Raw genomic sequence first — 21,046 nt, forward strand, 5'->3', positions numbered from 1 at the left:
TTTCCTCTATACTTCAGAAAGAGAAAAAAATGTAAGGTCTACTCTTCCATTTTATCTAGATCAGTCCGTATTAACTCCATTTCCACATACTTTCCACTAGTGTGATGAAAGCAGGCAGATATTCTACTGTGAAGAGTGGGCTTGGGAGTTCTCTTATAAACATTTTCAGCAGTCCCGCTGCATCATTATTTCGTACTTGGTCCCAGTCAAAAGTGTCTTCGTAAAATTTCGCCTCAAGTTCTTGATGGAGATTCTGAAAGATAAAAGAAACGTTTGGCCTTTAATCATTGTTGCTGACCCAGCCGTTTGCCATAATTTCAGAAGTCCCATTACAAACAGAACGCAGCACTTGAACTAAAGTAGCCCTAAACCAGTGGCAGTCTTACACCCACGTGGAGTTCAGAGCAGGTTAGCAAATCAAGTTCCTGGGGGTATTTGGCAACCCAGGTTAAATTTGGTTTGCTGTTGCTAGATTTCTGCCAGTGACCCCTCTGAACCATCTTAAAGCAAGACAGTGTTGTGCAATGTCTTGGAACTAGAAACAGAAAACTCAGTTAACCGGGATCTTTTCAACACAGCTGTTCTTTTTGTTTAAAACACTCTCCAGAGGTTCTGACCCTTACATCCCAAAGGAGTGGTGTTTCTTCCTCACTGCTAGTGAACTTGCTAGATAGACCGTTGGCATCTGAATTCATGCACCTTTAGCAAATGGCTTTAACTTTGGGTCTTCCTATCTTTAGAAGGAAGTTTTATGTTAGAATAATTATAGTTAGATTTGGTCAAAATGCAGGAAAATAAAGGTATCAAACTATTACTGTCAGAAAAATCTCCTCTTAATGCATAACCCTCCCTAATCCCCAAAACTCAGAAAACACAAGAGAGGTCTAAGAAGTGATGATTACACCATTTTGGGTGCTCATCTAATCCTCTTGTTCTAATATGTAAGCTGCATAATAGATGTCTGTTTAGTTCTAGGGTGTCACGAATCAGTGTTCAACACATGTGTGAATGGGAAATAATCAGCAAGGTTCCTAGTAGGAACAGAGTTTGGCTTCAAATCCAAATGACTGTTTAGAAAATGCAAGCTCTTAAAAAATTGTTAAAATGATTGAAAGATGCTATTGTAATATAAGAATATCCATAAATAATACAGCTTTCACAGTTATTACTGGCCAAACACTGTCTTATCCATAGGAAGTTGGTTGCTGCTTTTTATGAGACCCTTTATGACAAAATATATCCGTAGCAAATATTCAGGTTTCAGATCATGTTTTTGTCAAACGTCCTTTAACATTATGCAAAAAGTTTAGTCTGTTTCAGCAGAAAAGCTTTTAAAAATGAATTCTGTTTACCACGTCTCACATGAATGGAAGGAAATTACATATCAAATACAGTCACACATAATGAAGTAGAATTGTTGCATAAAAGGAAGTAGAAAGTCATTCAGGATTTGGCATATAATGTTACAGTCTCATTTTTATTAGCACATTTAACTGGTTGTAATCTGGGCTATCTCAGCTTCCTCTGTATTCACATCCTTTGCACATGATCCATACAAACATCTAGACTAAATTCTCTCCTGGAAACTGACTGGGAAATGTGGAAGAGAAATCCTCACCTCATCAAAAGCACAAGAGAACAGATATCTACTCCACATTTTTCTGCTTAGAACTGGGAAAAAGCCACAGAAAGAGAAAGCAAGATTTTCGAAACACAAACATTGTATATATATATATATATCTGTATGTATGTGTGTATATATATATATATATATCTGTATGTATGTGTGTATATATATATATATATATATGTATGTGTATGCATATGTATATACATATATATATATATCTCCACACAGGTAAGAATATATTTTATACACCCTATTCCCTCTACCACCCCATATATATATATATATATGTATGTATCTAAGTACTTTTAAAATATGTGTTTGCAGGTTTTTTTAAACATGATTGACCCTACACTAGACCACCATACATTTTTGGTTCACTGGAACTTTTGTTACAAACCAGATTACAGAGGAAAACTTGTATTTATTTCTTTATTCTTTGTTTTATAGAAGAGTAACCTTTAATCACTCCCATATGCCTTTTCTTTCTCCAAACAAGACTGAAATAAAGTTGGAATGCCCTCAAATCCTAATGTCATAATAATGTATGAAGGCTTTGAAGGATGAAATCTGGATCTGCTTTGAAATCCCTCTTGCTCGTTGGCTTGTTGGACAGATTTAAATGAAACCAAAACTCAAATAATTTAAAACTTTCATACAGGCAGTTTAATTTACCACCCAGTATAAGAGAGTTACATATAAAGTCATACCTTATAGCAGCTCCCTGGATATGGGTTGTGAATAAGAATTGAACAATATGCAGTACAGCGTACACAAATAATATGAAAATAATTGAATTAGAGCACAGCCCTGCTGTGTAATCTCCCTGAAGAGGTTGATAAGATTTGAGATTGTGTGAAATAACATTTAAGCATTCATATGAAAAAAAGAGGAAGCTGAGAAGTACAGGCCAAATTAGGAACTTCCATCTGCAAGAGGAGGCACTTTTCAAGGCACTGGGTACTTTTATCGATCCATAAAGTCAAAAGAGCTGGGATACTACTGTCTATCGTTGGTGCGTTTCACATAATGTTGCTTTTCCATGTACAGTAATTTTTTCTGATTCCCAGCCCACGCCAGTTTAGCAGTCCCCAAAATTTGTGTGGCTGCCACAGTGTTGAGACTTCCTGCCTCAGAAAATAAGGCTAACTTTCTTGAGGACAAGAAAGTGGGAGTAGAATGCACTATAAGGTGTTGCTTAAATCAGACCAAAAAAAGGCAAAAATGTGGGAATGAGGTAGACAATACTAAGCCCAGAAAAAAACACCAACCCAACAAAACCCACCATGTTTTCCTAATTTGCCTGTGCCATCTCCCAGAATCAAATTAGTCTGGAGAAACAATAGCAAGCATTACTGCCCCACAATGTCAGGTGATTCACTACCAACTATCCTGTGTTCACAGCCTGAAAACAGCCTGTAAAAATGCAGTGAACACAGGCCAAATTTCTCTCAGTTGGAACATGAAATTGTAAGATCACAGAAGATAAATGAGAAATAAAATGCCACAGAGGTTAAAATGACATGGAATAAGATCTTTATCTGATGTTTACTCGATTTAGCAACTCTGGATTTCTGAAATAAATTAAAACAGAGATAAGATCATAGCAATTTTGGACGATAGAGATAAACTGAAAGGATCCCTCAATGTTTCATGGAGAAAAACTGCATTCAACATCAAGACTGTGCTTTATATAGAACATCAACTAAAGCAAAGCAATAGACTACATGTTCTGTGCTTCACTGGTTCCCAGGAACCAATCTGACCTTTCACTGGTAGGCGAAAGAGCTGCACAGATCAGTGTTTATGTGCAGTGTGAAATAATGTGTGTGATGTATTTTTTTACATAGAGTTTACAGTCCAGAAGATGGAAAATTGGCAAGAGTGTGTACCTTGACTCTGGAGGCAGATCCAGGAACTCGTAGAATTCCTTCAGTTTCCAAACCTGTTTCCTCAAGCTTGAGCAGCAACTGAAAGACAACAAAAGACTCAGAAAGGAAAATAATCAGAAGCACTTAAGACTACTATTGACTTTTTTTTCAGTCTTGGTATCCTTGAAAATAATTTGAAAAATATATATTTCTATGAAATCTGGTCATGAAAAGATGCCAGCTCATGTAAATAAACCTGCCTAATTTGTTCTCCCTATTCCTGACCCTGAAATAAGGAGTATGCAGAGTACAGAAAACTGCTACTGTAATAGGCCTCTTCTGTACTAAACTTGAAAGTTGGCTCTGCTATAGAACAATTAACACATAAATGTATTAATAAAAGGCAGATACAGTGGGTAAAACACAATGGTGTATTGAAGGAAAAAAATAACCTCTGAGAAATGTTAAAATATGCCCCAAGGATCACAATGGAAAGGTCCACAGATAACATGATTTTGGGAACTGAAAAATCAGATTAGAAAATGATCCCAGGATATTTTATTTTGAAAGTTCTGTGAATAGAGGAATAAGTTTTCCATTCTAATTATCTATTAAAATAATTTGACATAATTTTGAACATTGGAAAAAAAAATTAATTTCCTAGCCTTTAATAATACAGATCTGGATTTTCACCACCAGATCTGCTTCCTGCACTAACCTGGATTCTTCTAATTTCCCATGGTATCTTGACAGGGGAGCTGTGGAGCTAAATGCAAAGTCATGTAAATATTCAAGTTGTGTTGGTGTTTCCCCTGACACTCCACACCACTTTCCCTTTTGTCAGTATTTACAGGGAAATTTATTGTAGTTCTGAGTCCGTGTGAATCTGTGTAATTGCACATGTACTTGTGCCTGTGTACCTGTCTCCAAGACATCCACCAGATGTCATTGTACTGCCAAATGGCTCATATAACTGTTGTTGTCTTGTCATACAAACCTTAGTGAGAAGCTATCACTTCTATTCTGGAAACAGTAGCTAAGTAATACATACAGTTTCAACTAATGTGAAATTAAAGCTCCTGAGAAAACTCATGACTGCCATTTCTGTACATACAAAACTTTGCATGGCTCTCTAGTTCAATGAAAAAGGGAAACAGAAAGACATTTGTTTCCTAGAGTTTCCTATGTGGTTTCATATAATTACAAAAATAAAATGAGGTCCCCACGACAGATAAAACACACAAAAGGAGTAAATTTTGTCTCCTTGTCAAGAGGTTTTCAAACCACAATATACAGTCAGGCAACCTGGACACACACACATCTGTAAAGCCTGCATCTTCTCTTATCTGATGACTCATTTCAGTGTCAATGCAAATGATGGAGAAGCAAAGCTTACTGGCCAAGCAGGATGAGTTATACTCACTTTTTGGAAGATGAGGGGAACTTTTATTCCGGGAACCTTCTTTTGATCATTCTCCAGCAGGACGGTGAGAGGTACTCCGAAAAGACCATTCTCTAAAAGTAATAACAACAAATGTGAAAAAGAGTAAACACAGCCTCGTATGCACCCTCTTTGCAACGCTGAACGACACTTAAGTGGCTGCAAAGGGGATGGCACAGCACAGTACCTCGTCCCCGCACTCTCTCTGCACGGTTCCTCTTCAGTTCCACCCCCAGCGCATCGTAGAAGGCTGTTAGCTCAATCAAGGAGAGGTAGCGGATCTTCTTCATGTCTTCAGGGGAGAGGTCTCCAACCTCTGTCAGTCCAAACCGGCTTTTCCGAACAATGAATTTCTACAGTAGAGATGGGTCGCATCTTTATTTGCACAAAAATTACAGGGAGTGAATTTTTGTTTTGAAGGAGGTGCCCATATGTGATAGGAAGTCAGATTAGGGTAGATGGATAACAAAAAAAAGATGAACTATAGCCCTATATATTGGCCTGGTATGAGTACACCGTTTGCATCCACCTGAACATAAAATTGAGCTTCTTACTCGCCAGGTTCCCTTGCAGTTTGGCTGTGAAGTGGTGCTGGAGCACCTCTGTGCCTGTACTGCAGCTAGGGCAAATGAGTTACGTACTACTTCTTGTAAACTTTTGCCCTGTTTCAGCAGGACGTAACATTCTGCTCTGCTTCTGCTTTCCCCAAAATGTCTTGAATGCTGTTGAAGCAGCTGACATAGTTCATCATGGATATGGTTGTGTATCAATCGTGTGTGTAATAAATCCATGCCTGTTTTGCATAATGCTATTAATTTATGAGGTCTAGTAGAAGAGTTCAAACTAAAGACCTGAGGAAAAGCCCAGAAGCAAAATTACTGAGTCCTGATGCCAACCTGCCAATTTACTGGTATTTTTTATTACTTAAGAAGCATTTAGGCTTAAAAACAGGACTCCCAGCAGCTCAGAAATAATTTATTCAAGTAGACTTGAACTAAGTGATACTGAGGAATTTAGGGGCATGTGAAGATGTCTACATGTTTTAGAAACTACAGTGTCATGGACCAGAGCCAGGATTATTGCCTCATGACAGACACATTTGTACAAATGTCAAAGAAAACAAATACCCATCGGTTTCTGACATAATTGTTAGATATAATAACCAAGTTACAGTAAAAAACCATGCTTTTCAAAGATCTTTGGTATTGCATGACTTTTTAATTTAATTGTACTTCAAAAAAATATTAGTCAGAGGTATAAACAAATAGTATTACAAATTATCTCCTCCCTTTAGGGATCTGAGAGGAAACCCAGCCTTTAATAATGTTTTGCTTCTGGAGATTTCAGCCCAGTCCTTCCTTTTTTAAAACAAATTTGGATTCCGTAGGTTTAAACCATCTTTAAATTAAGCCAGTCAAACTGATTAGGAAAAAGGCAAACAAAAAAAAAAATTTAAACATATACCAGATTTCAAAACAAGAGAGCACAAAGGACATCTAGATATGTAGTTTAGGACTTCCTAAATTATATTGCACATGGTCAATAGGGGTTAATAATAATTGGGGCAGAAAGAGTGCAGGGAATAGAATAAATAATGAACATGCTGTCTGGAGCATTTTAGCCCAGAATATTCCTTCCTTAAAATGGAGCAATTCCACAATTCCCTTTTGCTGAGACTTAATAATGTAACAAAAGTTGCATGCAGGATAGTCTTCTGAAAACACATGAAATACTAAAGAATATCTATGCATTTTGGTTCAAGTGATGCAAGAAGTCCAAAAGCAGTCAAAGCACAATAAATCACCTTGAAAATAAGGAAAAAAAAAATCAGAGAGTACACATATATTTTCTGAGGGAAAGTGAAAAGGTATGTTTGCCCATGAAAAATTGCCAGACACTCAAAACTGATTACAAAGGGTGCTATAATGATTTTCCGTGGTGGTTGTTTGACTCATAGGGTCACTATGATGTGATGCCATGGTTAGCACAAGGTTTGGGGCTGGGCCTCTTTCTTCTGTCTTGTGCCACAGTTTTCCAGTGGTCTTTCTTACCAACAGTGCTGTCAAAATATGCAGCACTGAAGGAGGATGTGCCATCCTGAAATTTAGTTCCTTATGTTTTGGCTAAGGAGCATGTCTGATATATTTTGGGATGTTGTTTCTATGTGGAACTATGCAGTGTATTCAGATGGGCCTGAAATGCTTATTGACTTGTAGCTCTGTAATATCTTTCACTAAGTCACATGGATTATGGACCCACGCTGGGGAAACTGCATGTAACACTATGCAGCCAGCGTTGTTGAGGTGGCAGTTCTGGGAGCTGTGGAGGACATGCTATTTTATGACATACAATATCTCTGTGCAGCTCTGTATACACTGTCCATGAAGTTGGTTATGCTGCCAGACCTGCACTGGAGAAAGTATGATGTTGCACAGTCTTCAGTCTAGCCCCATTGGTCCCTCATGGGGAAGGAGGGACAGTCCTCCAGAGCGTAGGTGGCTGGTTGCTTGGTATAACAGAGCAAGAGGTAATTTTTCTGCTGAGGTCCATTACAGTCTGAGTCATTATGGGAAAAAAACAAATACCATGACTGACAGCAGATGAAGTAAGGGGAATGCCAACACCAACAGCTATGACTATTGACTTTATTCAGAAATCTCTGTCTGTAATGTCCTTTCTTATTTCTTGTGTACTCATGAACTCACAAGATGATGTCCTGTATGCAGAGCAGTTCAACTCCAGCCCAAGACTGGCGTTTTCTAAAATAATCAATCATGAATCCACAGATCCATGATATTCAAAGTGGCATCTTCTCTTCACTCCTTGTCAGCAGTTTCCCTCCTCAGTCAGCTGCAAATTCTCTTGAGCTCTTGCAGCAAACAATTTGTGTCTGTGTGTGTTGTAGTAAAGGCCAAAATCATAATGAATGCAGAAATACCCTCACTCTCCACAGGACACCAAGTTATCCCCCCTAAAAAAAGCCCAAAACAACCAAAGACACAATAAAACACAGGGACTTCACACAAGTTGTGTAATCCACTTGGTGTCTTATCTTTCAACAAGGAAGCTTACTTCTGCATCTCAGCTTCTTCTTCTTTGGTAGAGTCTGAGATGGACAAATGAATGCCTGTGTGGATTATAACAGCTTCAGATTAGTTCAGGACCTCAGGACATCATGACAGTCCAGGAAATGCTTCCAAATAATTTACTGCTGACATCATACATGTCACTAAAAAGGTGGCATTTAAATCACTAAACTAATGATTTCAATCACTAAACTAGAGATGGACTTTGTGAGGGCTGATGGAAGTAGAAAATAGATTTCCTTGACTTCATGAAATAATTCCAGATAATGACAAAACTGCTCAGTGTATGTCTGGTTGGATGATATGGTAAATTCTTCTTTAACCATTCATATAGTATTTTCTATAGCACTGAATACTGATTGGAGACAGCCAGTACTGCTGCAGGACTAAGGTTTGCTTTCCTCCCTTCATCTACGGAGCAATTTTAAATCCATGGGTTAATAAAGGCACATAATCTGTGGGGGAATAAAGTGGGAAAGCAGACTAGTAATGAAAATGATTGTTAGTTTTCATGCCAGTAAGTGGTTTTTATTTCTGTATGAAAAAATTGGGGATGATGCAGTATTTCTGGACTGAGTTACACGTATTCATCTGTGATGGGTACAAGCAAAGACCTGGCTTGGATATCCATATCAACTTTGGTGCCTCTCTGGGAGTCAATGACAGGCAGTAGGCAGGCACAGCAGGCAGTCTGTACAAAGCACACATCTAAAAGGAAAGCTCATGTATCTGAACAGACTCCAACATGCTAGGATATAAAGCAGGAAATTGCTGTGTTAAAGACAATAATCAAGGAAATATGTTGAGAGCAAACTTACAGGCAAAGCTGAGTCTTCTTTTTTGAACCTCTGATTCTTTGGCCACTCTTGTGTTTTTGGAAGGACTGTAATGGATTCTGAGAAAGAGACCTCATAAGAGAGCTCTTCTGTTATGGATGGGCTGCCTTTATCTAGTCCGCAGTCTAGACAGCTATTAGCTGAAAATAAGGGAAATTATATATGAATCCTGAATATGCTTGCATTTAGTACAGAGACATTAAAAAATTAAACCAAGATGACAAAAATCTTGAGACAGTAATAAAGGAAGTGCTTCAAAGAGGAGTTTCAGTGCAAACCACAGCATGTTCCTGTTTTGTCTGGAGGAAGTAACCCCTTAGAAATAAAATCCCTATTTTCATTTTAGATTATTTAACTTGTTGCTTTTTGTGAGAAAGATAGTCAAGCTGGAACTTCCTGTTTATCAGGAATTCCAAAGTTTTTGTACTCTGTCCTTGTCCACCCAAGCCAGCAAACTGTGGTGGCACTTGTCTAATGAACAATTAAAAATAAAAGGTCTTGACAGAAAAATGCTGTCAGCACAGTTTCTCAGGTTACTGATGACTTATTTATAATCATAAGACATTGTGCATATACTTTATGTAGTCACATATATTTCTCACAGTTGCTAGTTTAGTTGTATAGCACCAAAACAGGACACAATGTAGAATATTCCAGTTTGAAAAACACTATATCTACTGGCATTTAAGGTAGATATTGTGAACTAACTTATTGCTCTTTAGTGACCTCCTGAAATTAGTGGATGCCAGAGGAAAATTTTTGAAATCAGTACAATCAAGTTTAGTAGTACAGCTATTGTCATGGAATCCAAAGTGTGATAACACACATGAGTTCCAGTGTTGCCAACTTTCATGACAGATCTCTCATATCTCAGGTCCATTTTTAGTTTGCCCTTAAGGTCCAGCTCCTAGACCTACCCAATTGGAATATAATCATAAATTTAACTGAAAGTCAAGTAAAATTTCATCCCCCAGGACTGCAGAGAAGAATTTACTAACATGACCCAAATGTATTCAAAAGCCATGGAAATGTTTTTTAAAAAGTGAATTAAAAAGTGAAATTAAAGTGAATTTAAAAATTCAGTGAATTAAAAAACATTACATATTTTATAAACCTGTGCATGCCCCATGTTTTTTGAATCATTGCATTTACAGATACAGGGACTTAAATATTTTTTTGCAACACTCTGTGTTTTGCAAGTCTGATATGAAAAAAAGCTAAGTGTGTTACTGAGTGGCTTCTGGTTTCTGAACTGTGGATTTAGATTTTATCCAGTAGCCAACCCCTTTTAAGATGTTTTCCATCTCTCTTTCCATCCTTGGACCTGGGACCACAGACTGTCTTTGGTAGCCCTGGGCATCTGGTTCCCCATCTGTTCCAGTACAACTGCTTGAAGAGCAGGAGTATCAGGAGAGCAGCTTTTGCCACCAAGGAAAGTACCTGTGGCACTATATCCAGAGGTAAACATCCAAGGGACTAGTTTAGTAACTTGGGTATTAGTATCCATTTAGTTAAGCTCTGAACAATGCTAATGGGAAAAGCTTTCAAAACAAAAGATGGAGTTTCTCATGGAAGGCTGCTGACACTTATCCAGACACTGAGTAGTTTTCATTAGCAGGGCCAGCCGCTGTCAGGACAAAGCATTTAAGGGATAATACCATTAGTAGATTGGAATAATAAGGCAGAACCAGGGAAATGATACATTTCTAATACTGCAGTTTCTGCAGTACCAGAGAAATGTGGAGGAAATAGGCATCTTTCTTGTCATAATACGCAAAAATACACTGATGACATATTTTAGACAAATTCTGCAAAATATTGTTTAGTGATTATTTTTACAATCCCAGTCTTGCAATGATCAGTATTTTTCAGATGCTGTTGCCTCGAGGGCAGCAGTCTGTGTCTGTACAACAATGGTCACTCATAGGAAACTTTGGGTCCTGCATGACAATAAGCTGACAATGATTTTAAGGAAATATATGCAGCATTGCCCCAATATGAAAGAGAGGACTAACCCCTTAACAACAAAAGGGTCTTTCTGTCTATTATTTTTCCAGGAGAAAGTGAACACTGATTACATGTCATACTCACAGGTAACTGATTTCCAAACTGGCTTTTGCCCAGAGAGCTGGATACCATTAGAAGGAACTGGTGGCACTGGAACGGTCTCAAACGTGAGCTGATAAGCAAGGAAAAATGATCATACTGCAGTGAAGGTAAAAGTCAGTGGACAGAAACTACTACAGTTCAAGCAACGGTGTATCCTTCTCAGCTTACAGTCTTTTGAAAAGATAGAACAACTTGTTGTGATTCTCCAGAGTATATTTTTCATAGCCAAGACTGAGAATTAATCTTGTCTAGCCTGCACAGATTTGGATCGTGTTGAGGTCAGTAATATTACAGCCGGCTGTACCTAATGAGTCCTGTCCTATATAATGACTGAAATTAGCTAAGTAAATTGCTGTACAGAATTATACTAAGCAAAAAGTCCTCGTAGAACTGTAATTCATCCTGCGTTTAATCATTTTGGCCACAAATCTTTTTGAAGACTCTTTGACACATGTTGAATATCTACTGTTCCCAGGCGCCTGTCAGAAATCAGGCTCCTTTGGTGTCTCTTGCAATTTAGGCACCAGCAGGTTATTAATGGGCAGATGTCCTCCCGTATACGAACACTCCCATATACTAACACTTTTATCAGTGAACTGCAAAAACCAGTTTGAGGGAACAGAGAAATTTTCTTTAGTCAAATTAATATCTTTCCACTCCAGAAGTCATTCTGCACTGCAGAGAAAGGGCTTAGTAGCCCAGGATGTGACTTTCAAGCAGTGTCACCTCTTATTGACAGGGGAATTTTGGCCTTGTTCTCAGCAGTTCTGTGACTCATAAAGCCAAATCCGAGTGTTTTTGTGTACACAGGGCAGTAGCTGCTCATCTATGTGTTCTTGGGTAAAAAAAAACCAAAGCAAAAAACACCATAAACAAGGTCAGGAATTAAAAAAATAGCCTGAAGATTACTCTGTGAAAATTACTACAATGTTCCAAACCTGTCTTGTATTTTTTTCTGCTGTCCTTTGCATCCTTGTGGGAGTCCTTGGACCCTCCACCTTTCTCAAACCTGCTGCCTCACCCTCTCTGAGCCTGATGGAGCAGCTCCAGTTTTGCAGCTGAACCTGCAACTGAGAGACCCCATGAGCCCTCAATACCCGCTCTTTAAATTGCTTTTTAAATTGCTAAATCGGCTGTTTATCAACAAGCAGCAATGCCTCAGGGCAGAAATTTTGTCTTCCCCATTTGTAGGCAATGCACAGGAGCAGCATTCAGGCTGCTGAAAAATGTCACATATTTAAAAGACAGGCAGCTCTTCCCATTGGAAGCCTGAAATAATGTTGCAGTTGTTTTATTCTGCCTTATCCTCTGAGCTATTTGGGTAACAAAGTCAAATGTAACATGAATAAAATCTCTCCTGAGAGAGTCCATTCAATGGCCTGCGAACTTGAGAGCAAACAGGATTTGAGTCACATGGACTTCCTTTGCCAGAAGACTGTAAGGACCATTGATTTTTTTAAAAAGAACTATAGGATGCTTTTATGATAAAATCCCACAACATTTACACAAAAAGCTTCAGGACATTAAAACCACTATAAATTTAAGGTGGGAGTATGGAAGTGAAGGGGATGGTTAAACCTGTCTTAGCAGTCTGGGAAAATCAACCATAAAGGTAGTTAAGCTTCTGCTTAAGATCCAGATGGAGAAATTAATGGTAAACATTAGCAACTGGCTCATCTACTTTCAGTGCTCAGAATATCTGACCCAGCCAATAGTTTTCAGAACAGATTTACAATGATTTAAGTTTATTAAGGAAAAAATAATTCCAGTGTTGTTACAAGGGTGAAGTCAATAGTGAAGCACTTACAGTAATCTGCTTCCATAAAGCACAGCAGAACCAGCAGAAAGCTTTGTACCCTTCAGGGCTTGCAATGGCCTGTGGGCTGCTCTAGCTTCTGGAAATTATAGAATAATGTGGACTGTGCATAGTATCAGGGGTAGCTAAAATGTCATATCCTCCCATTTTACTTTTTTTTTTAATCTTAGGATAATATGATAAAAAAGGGGAAGACTTGGAATAAACCCTTTTTAATACATGAATTTTAAATATCCAGATTATTTCTGTAGCATGAAAGAAGAATAAAAAACGGAGGAAGATCTTAATGAATGTGAAAGGCCAAGAGTCAAATTGTGTCCTTAACAATTTGGGACCACTTTATTCATTTGGCTGGGGATCCAGTGAAGGTGAAGCTTCTCATACCCTGATTTCTGACTGAAAGTGATTCATTAGACACATTAAAAATGAGCCCACTGTCTACTGCCATAGTGTACACAGGAATTTCCAAAGGGGAGAGGAAATCAGAAGAGCAAGATGAAGGAGATGAGGTAGATAGTTCTTTAGTAGCTACCCTGATTGTAGAAGACGTAAAACCAAACCACTGGAGCACCAAAGCAACCAAGTTCTATTGTCAGCCCTGCAGCTAAGGGAAATGAAGACAGAGGAGGATAACCACATAGTTCTGGTCAGAATATAATTTGGCAATGCTTTGAATATATTCATATCTCCAAGCACTGTCATTACAAACATCTTCTCATGCAAATAGCTCTGTGTTAGTGATTCCTCTTCAATTAGGACATGATTTTCTCATGCATTGCTGAAGTAAAATGCTTCTAAAAACTCTTAAGCAAGGTGCAGAGCTGGGCTGTTCAGCATGATGCTTCACTTCCTCCCTCCAATAACAAAATCAATGTGTGTGCCCATTTGTATTCTGCTGATTTTTCCACTCTTCGAGCGCTAGATACACCTATGGCTTCTAATGGAAGCAGCAGGTACCAGCAATAAGGAAAATCAGGCCACAGTGATTAATAAGCCATTCAACTTAAAACTCAGTATTGTGGCTGTCAGTCGAGCCTGCTGGCTGTAGACTTATCTGAAGCAGAGCAAAAGCACCTCAGCTGGGACAGGCTGCTCTATCAAGGCATGGCTCTTGCAAGGGTGATGTACCATAGGGGTGGCATTCTGCCCCCAGGGATCACGGCACCTTTCCAGGATAGGCAACAGAAGAAACCACACCCCCCCAAAAAAAAAAAAAAAAAAAAAAAAAAAAAAAAAAAAAAAAAAAAAAAAAAAAAAAAAAAAAAAAAAGGAATGGCTGCATTTTTTTTTCTTTGGGTCCACCTTGTCTGTTGAGGGAACACTCCAGCCCTGAGGGGATGAACCTCAAGGCAGGATGACTGAAAAAAGCACCCTTTGCTCTATGTTGACTCCCGCAGAGGCTGGCCACCAGGGAGTAGTAGCAAAACATCTAGCAGGCAGGCTTTTTTTTTTTTTTTTTCTGAACAGAGACAAAAAACTAGGGCAAATCTATCTTTCTTTTCCCCCACTCCAGATGACAACTATTCACACCTCTTTAGTGGTCCCCTAAATCTCATCTCAGGTGACTTTAGTGAGCTAATCACCTCTTATCTCATCATTAGGCACAGAAGAGAGTAAACCATTCTGTGACCCATCCCTCCAGGCTCTTGCAGTTCTTAGGTCATCGGGAAGGAGGTGTAAATCCATCCTCTTAATGGGGAGGATTATAGAGTTATGTGAAACAATTAGAACTGTTTTGCTATTTGCACCACGATTACTTCTTCCTTCCCAACAAAAAGGCAGGATGGGAAAACAAAACTTCATGTCATTTCAACCACTCTCCTTACCACCCTCTCTTCAGCAGCTGTGCTGAAACGATTTGCCCCTTCCCGTCCCCTGTCGCTCTTTTCTTTTGGCTGTGTTGTTTTTAATGCGGATCTCTTTCCTAAGATGATTAATCACAAAGATTCACCACCAGCTGTAGTGCCGTGCCCAAAAAGGCAGCAGAGCGCGAAGGACTGCTGATATCCCCTGAAAAAGACTGCTCAGGAAACCCTTAGGTCGGGAACACAAGCTCTTCTGAAGTGTGTTTATCCCAGAAGAGCTGATAATTAGCGCGAAGTTTCTAAATCCCATAATAAGCAGCAGAGATAGGAGCAACGGTCAAAAGGAAAACCAAAAGAGTGCTGGGAACCTTGCAGGTTTTTAGAAATACGATCTGTGTCACAGTTCATTTGGGGGAAGTGATGGTGTGCTCTGCAGTTGTATTTGTGCATCTGTGTTTAACATTAAGGTAAGCACCTCCAGAACTGTATAGTTTTGTGGGAAGAAAAATTAGAAGACTTAATTACTTATTTGATTTATCTTTTAAATTTTAAAAATGCAGAGCTAGTAAGTGAAATGAATTTCAGAGGAGGTAAAAAAGTGATGTGAAGGGTAATTAGCTATGAAGACACAAATTCCTCAAGCAAGTGAGAAACTTTAGAAATTCAGAAAGTAGAAATTAAGCAGATCAAAAATACATCAAGAGAGAACAGGTACAACATTTATTTTTCTGACTGAATGTTATTAGGAAGCTTAAGTTTTTTTAAACACGTTCAGATTTACAAAGACTTGAATCAGGAGAAGTGTGTTAATCTAATTAGAAGAACCATCTGCTTTTAAACGTTCATGCAAACCTGCCTGATTATTTCTCATGAAAGAAAGTCTGACCACAGGAAACTACTGGATACTTCTGGATGTATTTGTGGGATACCCGCAAGAGATTCAAAAGAATCCAGATACTTAAATTTGGAGACAAATAAATTAACTTTCTGGCCATTATAGCTTTTCAATTTTATCATAACTATGCAGCTACAATTTTGTTTCCCTTTTTTTTGGTTTTAAATAATACAGGATGCCAAGCCTTGAGGAGAAGATAGGACAAATAGAACAGAAAAAGAAAAATCACAATGAAAAATAGTTTCTTGGAGTTTTGTGATGGCAAAAACGTCGATATTAATTTTAAAGGTGAGATTGTGAGCTTATTGGTGACTCCCACCTAAATATGACGAGGGACAAAGGTAAAATCATGCGTGTTGCTTTGAGGATCAGACTAAACTCACACAGTTGACTGCATTCACCAGAGTCAAAATATGTAGTGCTAGGAATTGGTTCATTTAGAGCTATGCTCAGGGAAAAGCGGAAGAAACCACCAGAGGTTACGTTCACTTCTGAAGCCATGAAGCAAATGAACATTTAATAGATTTTCATTTGCTACGTAAGCGAAACGTAACTGCCAGTGTACCAGTTGCAATCATGCTGGCAGGTGTTTAATTGCTTATGCATATTTGAACCCCAATTGCTTCAATAGAGAAGTTTTACTTCACCACTGAGATTGCTGAGTAAATAGCAAGTGTCCCCAGAAGCCATCAAAAATTTGAATAGCTGCCAAGAGTAACTCACCAATTTCAAAAAAATAAAGGAGTAAATGTTAGTCTTGGTAGGAGATTGCAGGAGGAACGCTGGCAACAGATACAACGTTATGTTACAGGTTAGTTGAAAAACTGTGCACCATCTATTGTGTTTGGTGTCTTCATTTCTTCTCAAAACCTAGTATACACAGTATTAAAAGTCTGGTCTTAAAGTTAGGAACTGCTACTGGCTGTCTGCACATTGTCAGCAGAAATGGATTCCTGTCTGGCAGAAACTCTGGTGAGCTACTTGCAAATTGCACAATAATTAAGATCAAAGGCATTCGCTGGGATACTTACAGAAGAGTCATCGGTGCCAAAGATGTCTCGCACATCCCGGACTGTGTGCTTGTTCTTCTTCCTCAGGGTCTGAGTGTAGGTGTTGTACCTCTTCTGTACGGCAGCAGCTTGAGTTCTGGTCAGAGTGGACAGCAGAGCTTGGCCATCCTCCTCTTCAGCTCCAGAGATCAATGTAGATAAACCTACGTCTTGCAGCCATTCTGCCTCCAGCTCCCCTTCTGTGGAGGAAGAGAGTATGTTACCAGACCTCTCAAGGGAGGGTGAGGGGGCTGAAGGAAAGGACTTGGCGTGATGGACTGCTGCCATAGCCTTTACCTTGACAAGACTCCAATTCCAGCCTTTCTCAGGCCACGAGTTAAGATGGTTTTGTCAACAGTGTCTACGCAAGAGAGGCTTACAAGAAGAATAGAAGAGGCATTTCTAACCTGTCCATCAGCATAGGTGTGTGAAAAAGGCAACAGAGTAGTGAGCCTGACACAGCAAGATCCTTGAAAGCTAACCCCCTTATTCAAGAGCATAAATCTCCTCAGTTACCATTTATACCATGCTTACCATTTTTTGCATGCTCTAATGGATAAAGACATTTGGCTGATGGAATTTAAATTGGTATTCAAATTCAAAGAAACAAAAATACTGAAAACGTGTATACAACGGAATAATGTATTTGCACACTAACAATGGAATTTCAGATGCCAGAGGGCCAGCTGGTAATCAGACACCTAGAGAAGAAGCTACACTGAGAGAAGGGTGATGTCCACCTAGTCTAGTAGCTTGTTTTGAACAAGATGATTAAGAACCAGAGCTGCTTACTAAAGAGCAAGGTTCAGTAAAGGGTAGGTAGAAAAGAGGTCAGGTAAGGGTGGAATATGTAGAAACAGCAGTCCTTGCATGCTAGGTATCATCCTAATTTCTAATAATTAAAGATTCACTAGCACTGTAAACCCCAGCATTTCTTGGTATCTTAATTAGTGATTAATATCTTCTTGAATCTTGTTTCCTAGGTGGTTCAAGACTGCAACTGGTTCCATAGTGAGATTAGGCATTGTGTGAAAAACTGCTTTCTATCCTGGGTCTATGGGACACGGGGGAAGCTTCTGGTAACTTTTCACAGAGCCACACCTGCAGTCCCCCCACTACCAAAACCGTCCCAGGAAAAGCCAATGCAGGTTTTCAGCTTGCTACCTGCTACATTAAATTAATATGCCTTGTCATTATTGCACTAGGAGAAGCTCCCAATCTGCCTTCTTTGAATCATTTAGTGATTTTAAATTTTGCTGTCACTGCTTTTTTATTTGCCTGCTTTTTAAAGTAAACAGTCACAGTCTTTTAAAATCTCTCATCACACAGGAGATTTTGAGGTCCTTCTTTTCAGTTTTGGGAGCAATCCTAGCTCAACAGTGTGCTGCTTGAGACAGGCACTAATTTCATTACAGCTCTGACTGAAGAAGAGGTACTACAAATAAACATGTCAAACAGGAAACGGATTAATTTGCAGCATGTTCTATAAAACAACTAGTCAATGTGCTTATTGTTCTTGTCCCAGTGCTGGTCTTAATGGCAGGTTGGTATTTCCACTCTCCCTTTATTGCCTCTTCTTGACATCAGAATGCAGGCTGATTGATGGACACCAGTTTGCTGCACTTTGGCAGCTAGATACACAAAAGAGTAAATTACAGGACTGGGCTGCAGGGACAAGCAAAAGCATCTTATGCATGTGCCATCACTGACTTCATTGTTAACTGCCCTACCTCTTTACAAAGCTCTACAAAAATAGCTGCTTCTAAAACCCTAGCTCTGTGTTAGCCAGGGGTGTGACCAGCCCTGTATCCCGTGAAAAAGCTTCTCCACTCTTATCCTTTCTGTATCCACAGACAGGATGAGAGAGTGTTCCCTTCCCGTCTTTGTAAGTTTTGAACTTCCCTCCTCACTCTTCTTTCTAAGAAGGTCTCTTCTCATTCTTATGTGCTGCTGTTGGAGCCACATCTGTTCATGTTTCATTTTTAAAATTATATTAATTTTAGCTTTTGTCTTGACATATTCTTTCCAAGTATTGAGTTTTTAATCAAACTTGTTTTTCATGATGCTATGAAAAATAGTAAGGCAGACATGAAATTCTGCCTGCTTACCGCTTGTTTTCTCTGGCTTTAGGCCTCTTCCTGTTCCAACCACTCACAAACAATAGACTAAGAAATAGCAACAGTAATTAGAGGAGTAAAACTATCAAAGAAAAGAAATTTATGCATTAAAAAAAACCTCAAAATTTTGTGACACATAGGTTTTAAATATAGGTTAAAAAAAAACCCATGTTGTTTTACAAAATCTTATTTTGATAGTGTTAGCTACTTATATAGCAGGATCGTGATACTGCGTTTGATTCTGCTCCACCAGAAGACAAACAGATAATTGAGAGGGTAATTATCTTTTTCTCATAGAGATTGCTAGGAAAGAGGTGTGCCTTGCTTTGAATTTCAGATATAAACTAAAATAACTCACAGATATAACCTTAAACAATACACAGCATTCCAGCCTTGAAACATGGAAGTTATAAAGCAGCTCAGCACATCACAGACATCTTAAATACCCCATTTCTTCCTCCTCCCCTACATTTTCACCCCTTGTGCCACTTGTTATAATCTTCTGTTCTTTTTTGATTGTATTTACTAACATCAGCAGAATAACTGTGTTGTTCTCTGCCCCTTGCACATGTTGTCTGGCAAACCACATTGTGGTTTTGACAGTATCAGTGGTGCCTGGCTGCTAGCACCCTTTGGCCTCCTTTTTAAGGATCCTGCATCTCTTCCTCTCAGACATATCAAAAGGGCGATGAATATTTGGTTTTATTTTGCCCCAAGGGTTTTCACATTGATTTGACAAGGAGAATTATCCTATTAGGACCTTAATAGAACTTCTAAGATTTATAATCCCGAACTGAATATATTCCTGAGCTTAAAAACTAGGACAAACATTGCCTGGTTGTGTGTGAGTGTATGCAATACATATATATATATATATATATGTTTAAAACAACAAAATGAAGGTAAATGAAGTGTGGAGACATACTGCATTTTGACTTGCAATCTTATTTTTAATTCAGGTCAGAGGGGAAAAAATCAATGCATCGTAACGAAGTGTAATCAGACAAAGGGACAAAATAGGACTGCAGCAGTGTTTGTTGTGAAGGTTGTGAAGATTTAGTTCAGCAGTAATGAAACTGATGGAAAACTTACTGGGAAACGAGCTCCTGTATTGACTTTCCCTACTAACTTACACAGCTTGGTAACTCACAGATTTGTGATGTTCCCCTGACAGCGCAAACAAGTCAGAGACACCTGTCAGTTCATGCTGACAACTGAATGAAGGAGAGGCACCAATAGGTTCACAACCTTTTTCTAAGGTCTCCAAGTTAAAGAGTATGATCAGACAAGAATTTTCCCAATAAGGACACAGGAGTGCAGTTTAGATTTAAGCTGACTGACCATAATCCTCATGGTAGACCAAGATTTCTGGTGAACTGGTATTTTCCCTTGGCTTCCAAGAGAGCCTTCCCACTAGTGAGTGGGAGGCGTTTCCGATGGAAACAGTACACGGCTGGAGTAAGATACCTCTGTGTAGGTTACTTACCACGACTGATTACATATTTGTTTGATTAATAAAGTAGTACTTTTCCCCCCTTTTCTTGGGAGCAGAACTAATGACATCCCATTGTACATCAAGGTAAAAACCCCCCATCATCACTTGTGTTAATTATCGTAAGGAAAGAACACACCATTGTTTCAAAATCTATCTCCAGATCAGTAATTACCAGACTAGTAGCCGTGAGCCACAAGATATTCTCCAGGAAGAGTTATCAGTGGGTCCTGACCTCAGAAGAAATTCTTTTTCATCCTGTAGTAACACCTGGTATTTTGTGTTGCACAATATAATGCATTTGTAAATGGGGCCAAAACTGGAAAAAAATGTGAACTGTTGTTCTACGTGTTATCAAATCTAACACAAAGCTGCATTGCAACAAGCCAGTGCAGACTATTATGTGTTTTTCCAAATACAGTACAAAACAAGACAGAAGAAAATGTTAAGATAACAGAATGGGGTAGTAATACCTTCAGGATATGTTGGATAAATGATGAATGAATTTGGTCAAGTGGGGAGTCTGAACAATGTAGGCATCCGCATATTCAGACTTACCCCTGAACTAAACTCTAAACTCTTCTTGAATTATATCTAAATTGGGTAATCTCATAGAAAATGGCAGTTATCAAATTCCTGATAGCACTAAACAATATCTAACCAAAAAATTCTTCAAGACTTCAATAACTTCTGTATTATATCCTATCAAAAGCCAGAAAATTTAAAATTCCGGCACACTAAAGGAATTATTAACAAAATAAATTTAACAAAATAAATTGTTTTACTTTAAATGTTTTGGTTTAGTCTATTTAATACTGGAGATTTAGTTTTCATTGAGTGCCTCTCTTTTCTGAATTACACCATATCTGCTCTCCTGAAGCATAAACAAAGTCAATTCAAAA

General features: G+C 38.6%; 1 protein-coding gene across 2 annotated transcripts in view; it reads right to left on the minus strand.

Moving 5' to 3' along the window:
* The window catches only part of ARHGAP28 (Rho GTPase activating protein 28), a 74,005-nt gene that overhangs the window by 11,143 nt on the left and 41,816 nt on the right, over positions 1-21,046 (minus strand). For both annotated transcript variants that reach the window (XM_027882069.1, XM_027882068.1), the window contains exons 3-9: positions 16,518-16,735; positions 10,953-11,040; positions 8,844-9,001; positions 5,127-5,292; positions 4,922-5,013; positions 3,520-3,597; positions 91-253 (exon numbers count right to left, since the gene is read on the minus strand). In XM_027882069.1, coding sequence (XP_027737870.1) covers positions 91-253; positions 3,520-3,597; positions 4,922-5,013; positions 5,127-5,292; positions 8,844-9,001; positions 10,953-11,040; positions 16,518-16,735 — 963 coding nt within the window. The remainder of the gene's footprint in view (positions 1-90; positions 254-3,519; positions 3,598-4,921; positions 5,014-5,126; positions 5,293-8,843; positions 9,002-10,952; positions 11,041-16,517; positions 16,736-21,046) is intronic.

Source organism: Empidonax traillii, unplaced genomic scaffold (assembly GCF_003031625.1).
Source record: "Empidonax traillii isolate 1590-97213 ecotype Southwest subspecies unplaced genomic scaffold, ASM303162v1 scaffold100:size1405979, whole genome shotgun sequence".
In the NCBI taxonomy this organism is placed as follows: domain Eukaryota; kingdom Metazoa; phylum Chordata; class Aves; order Passeriformes; family Tyrannidae; genus Empidonax; species Empidonax traillii.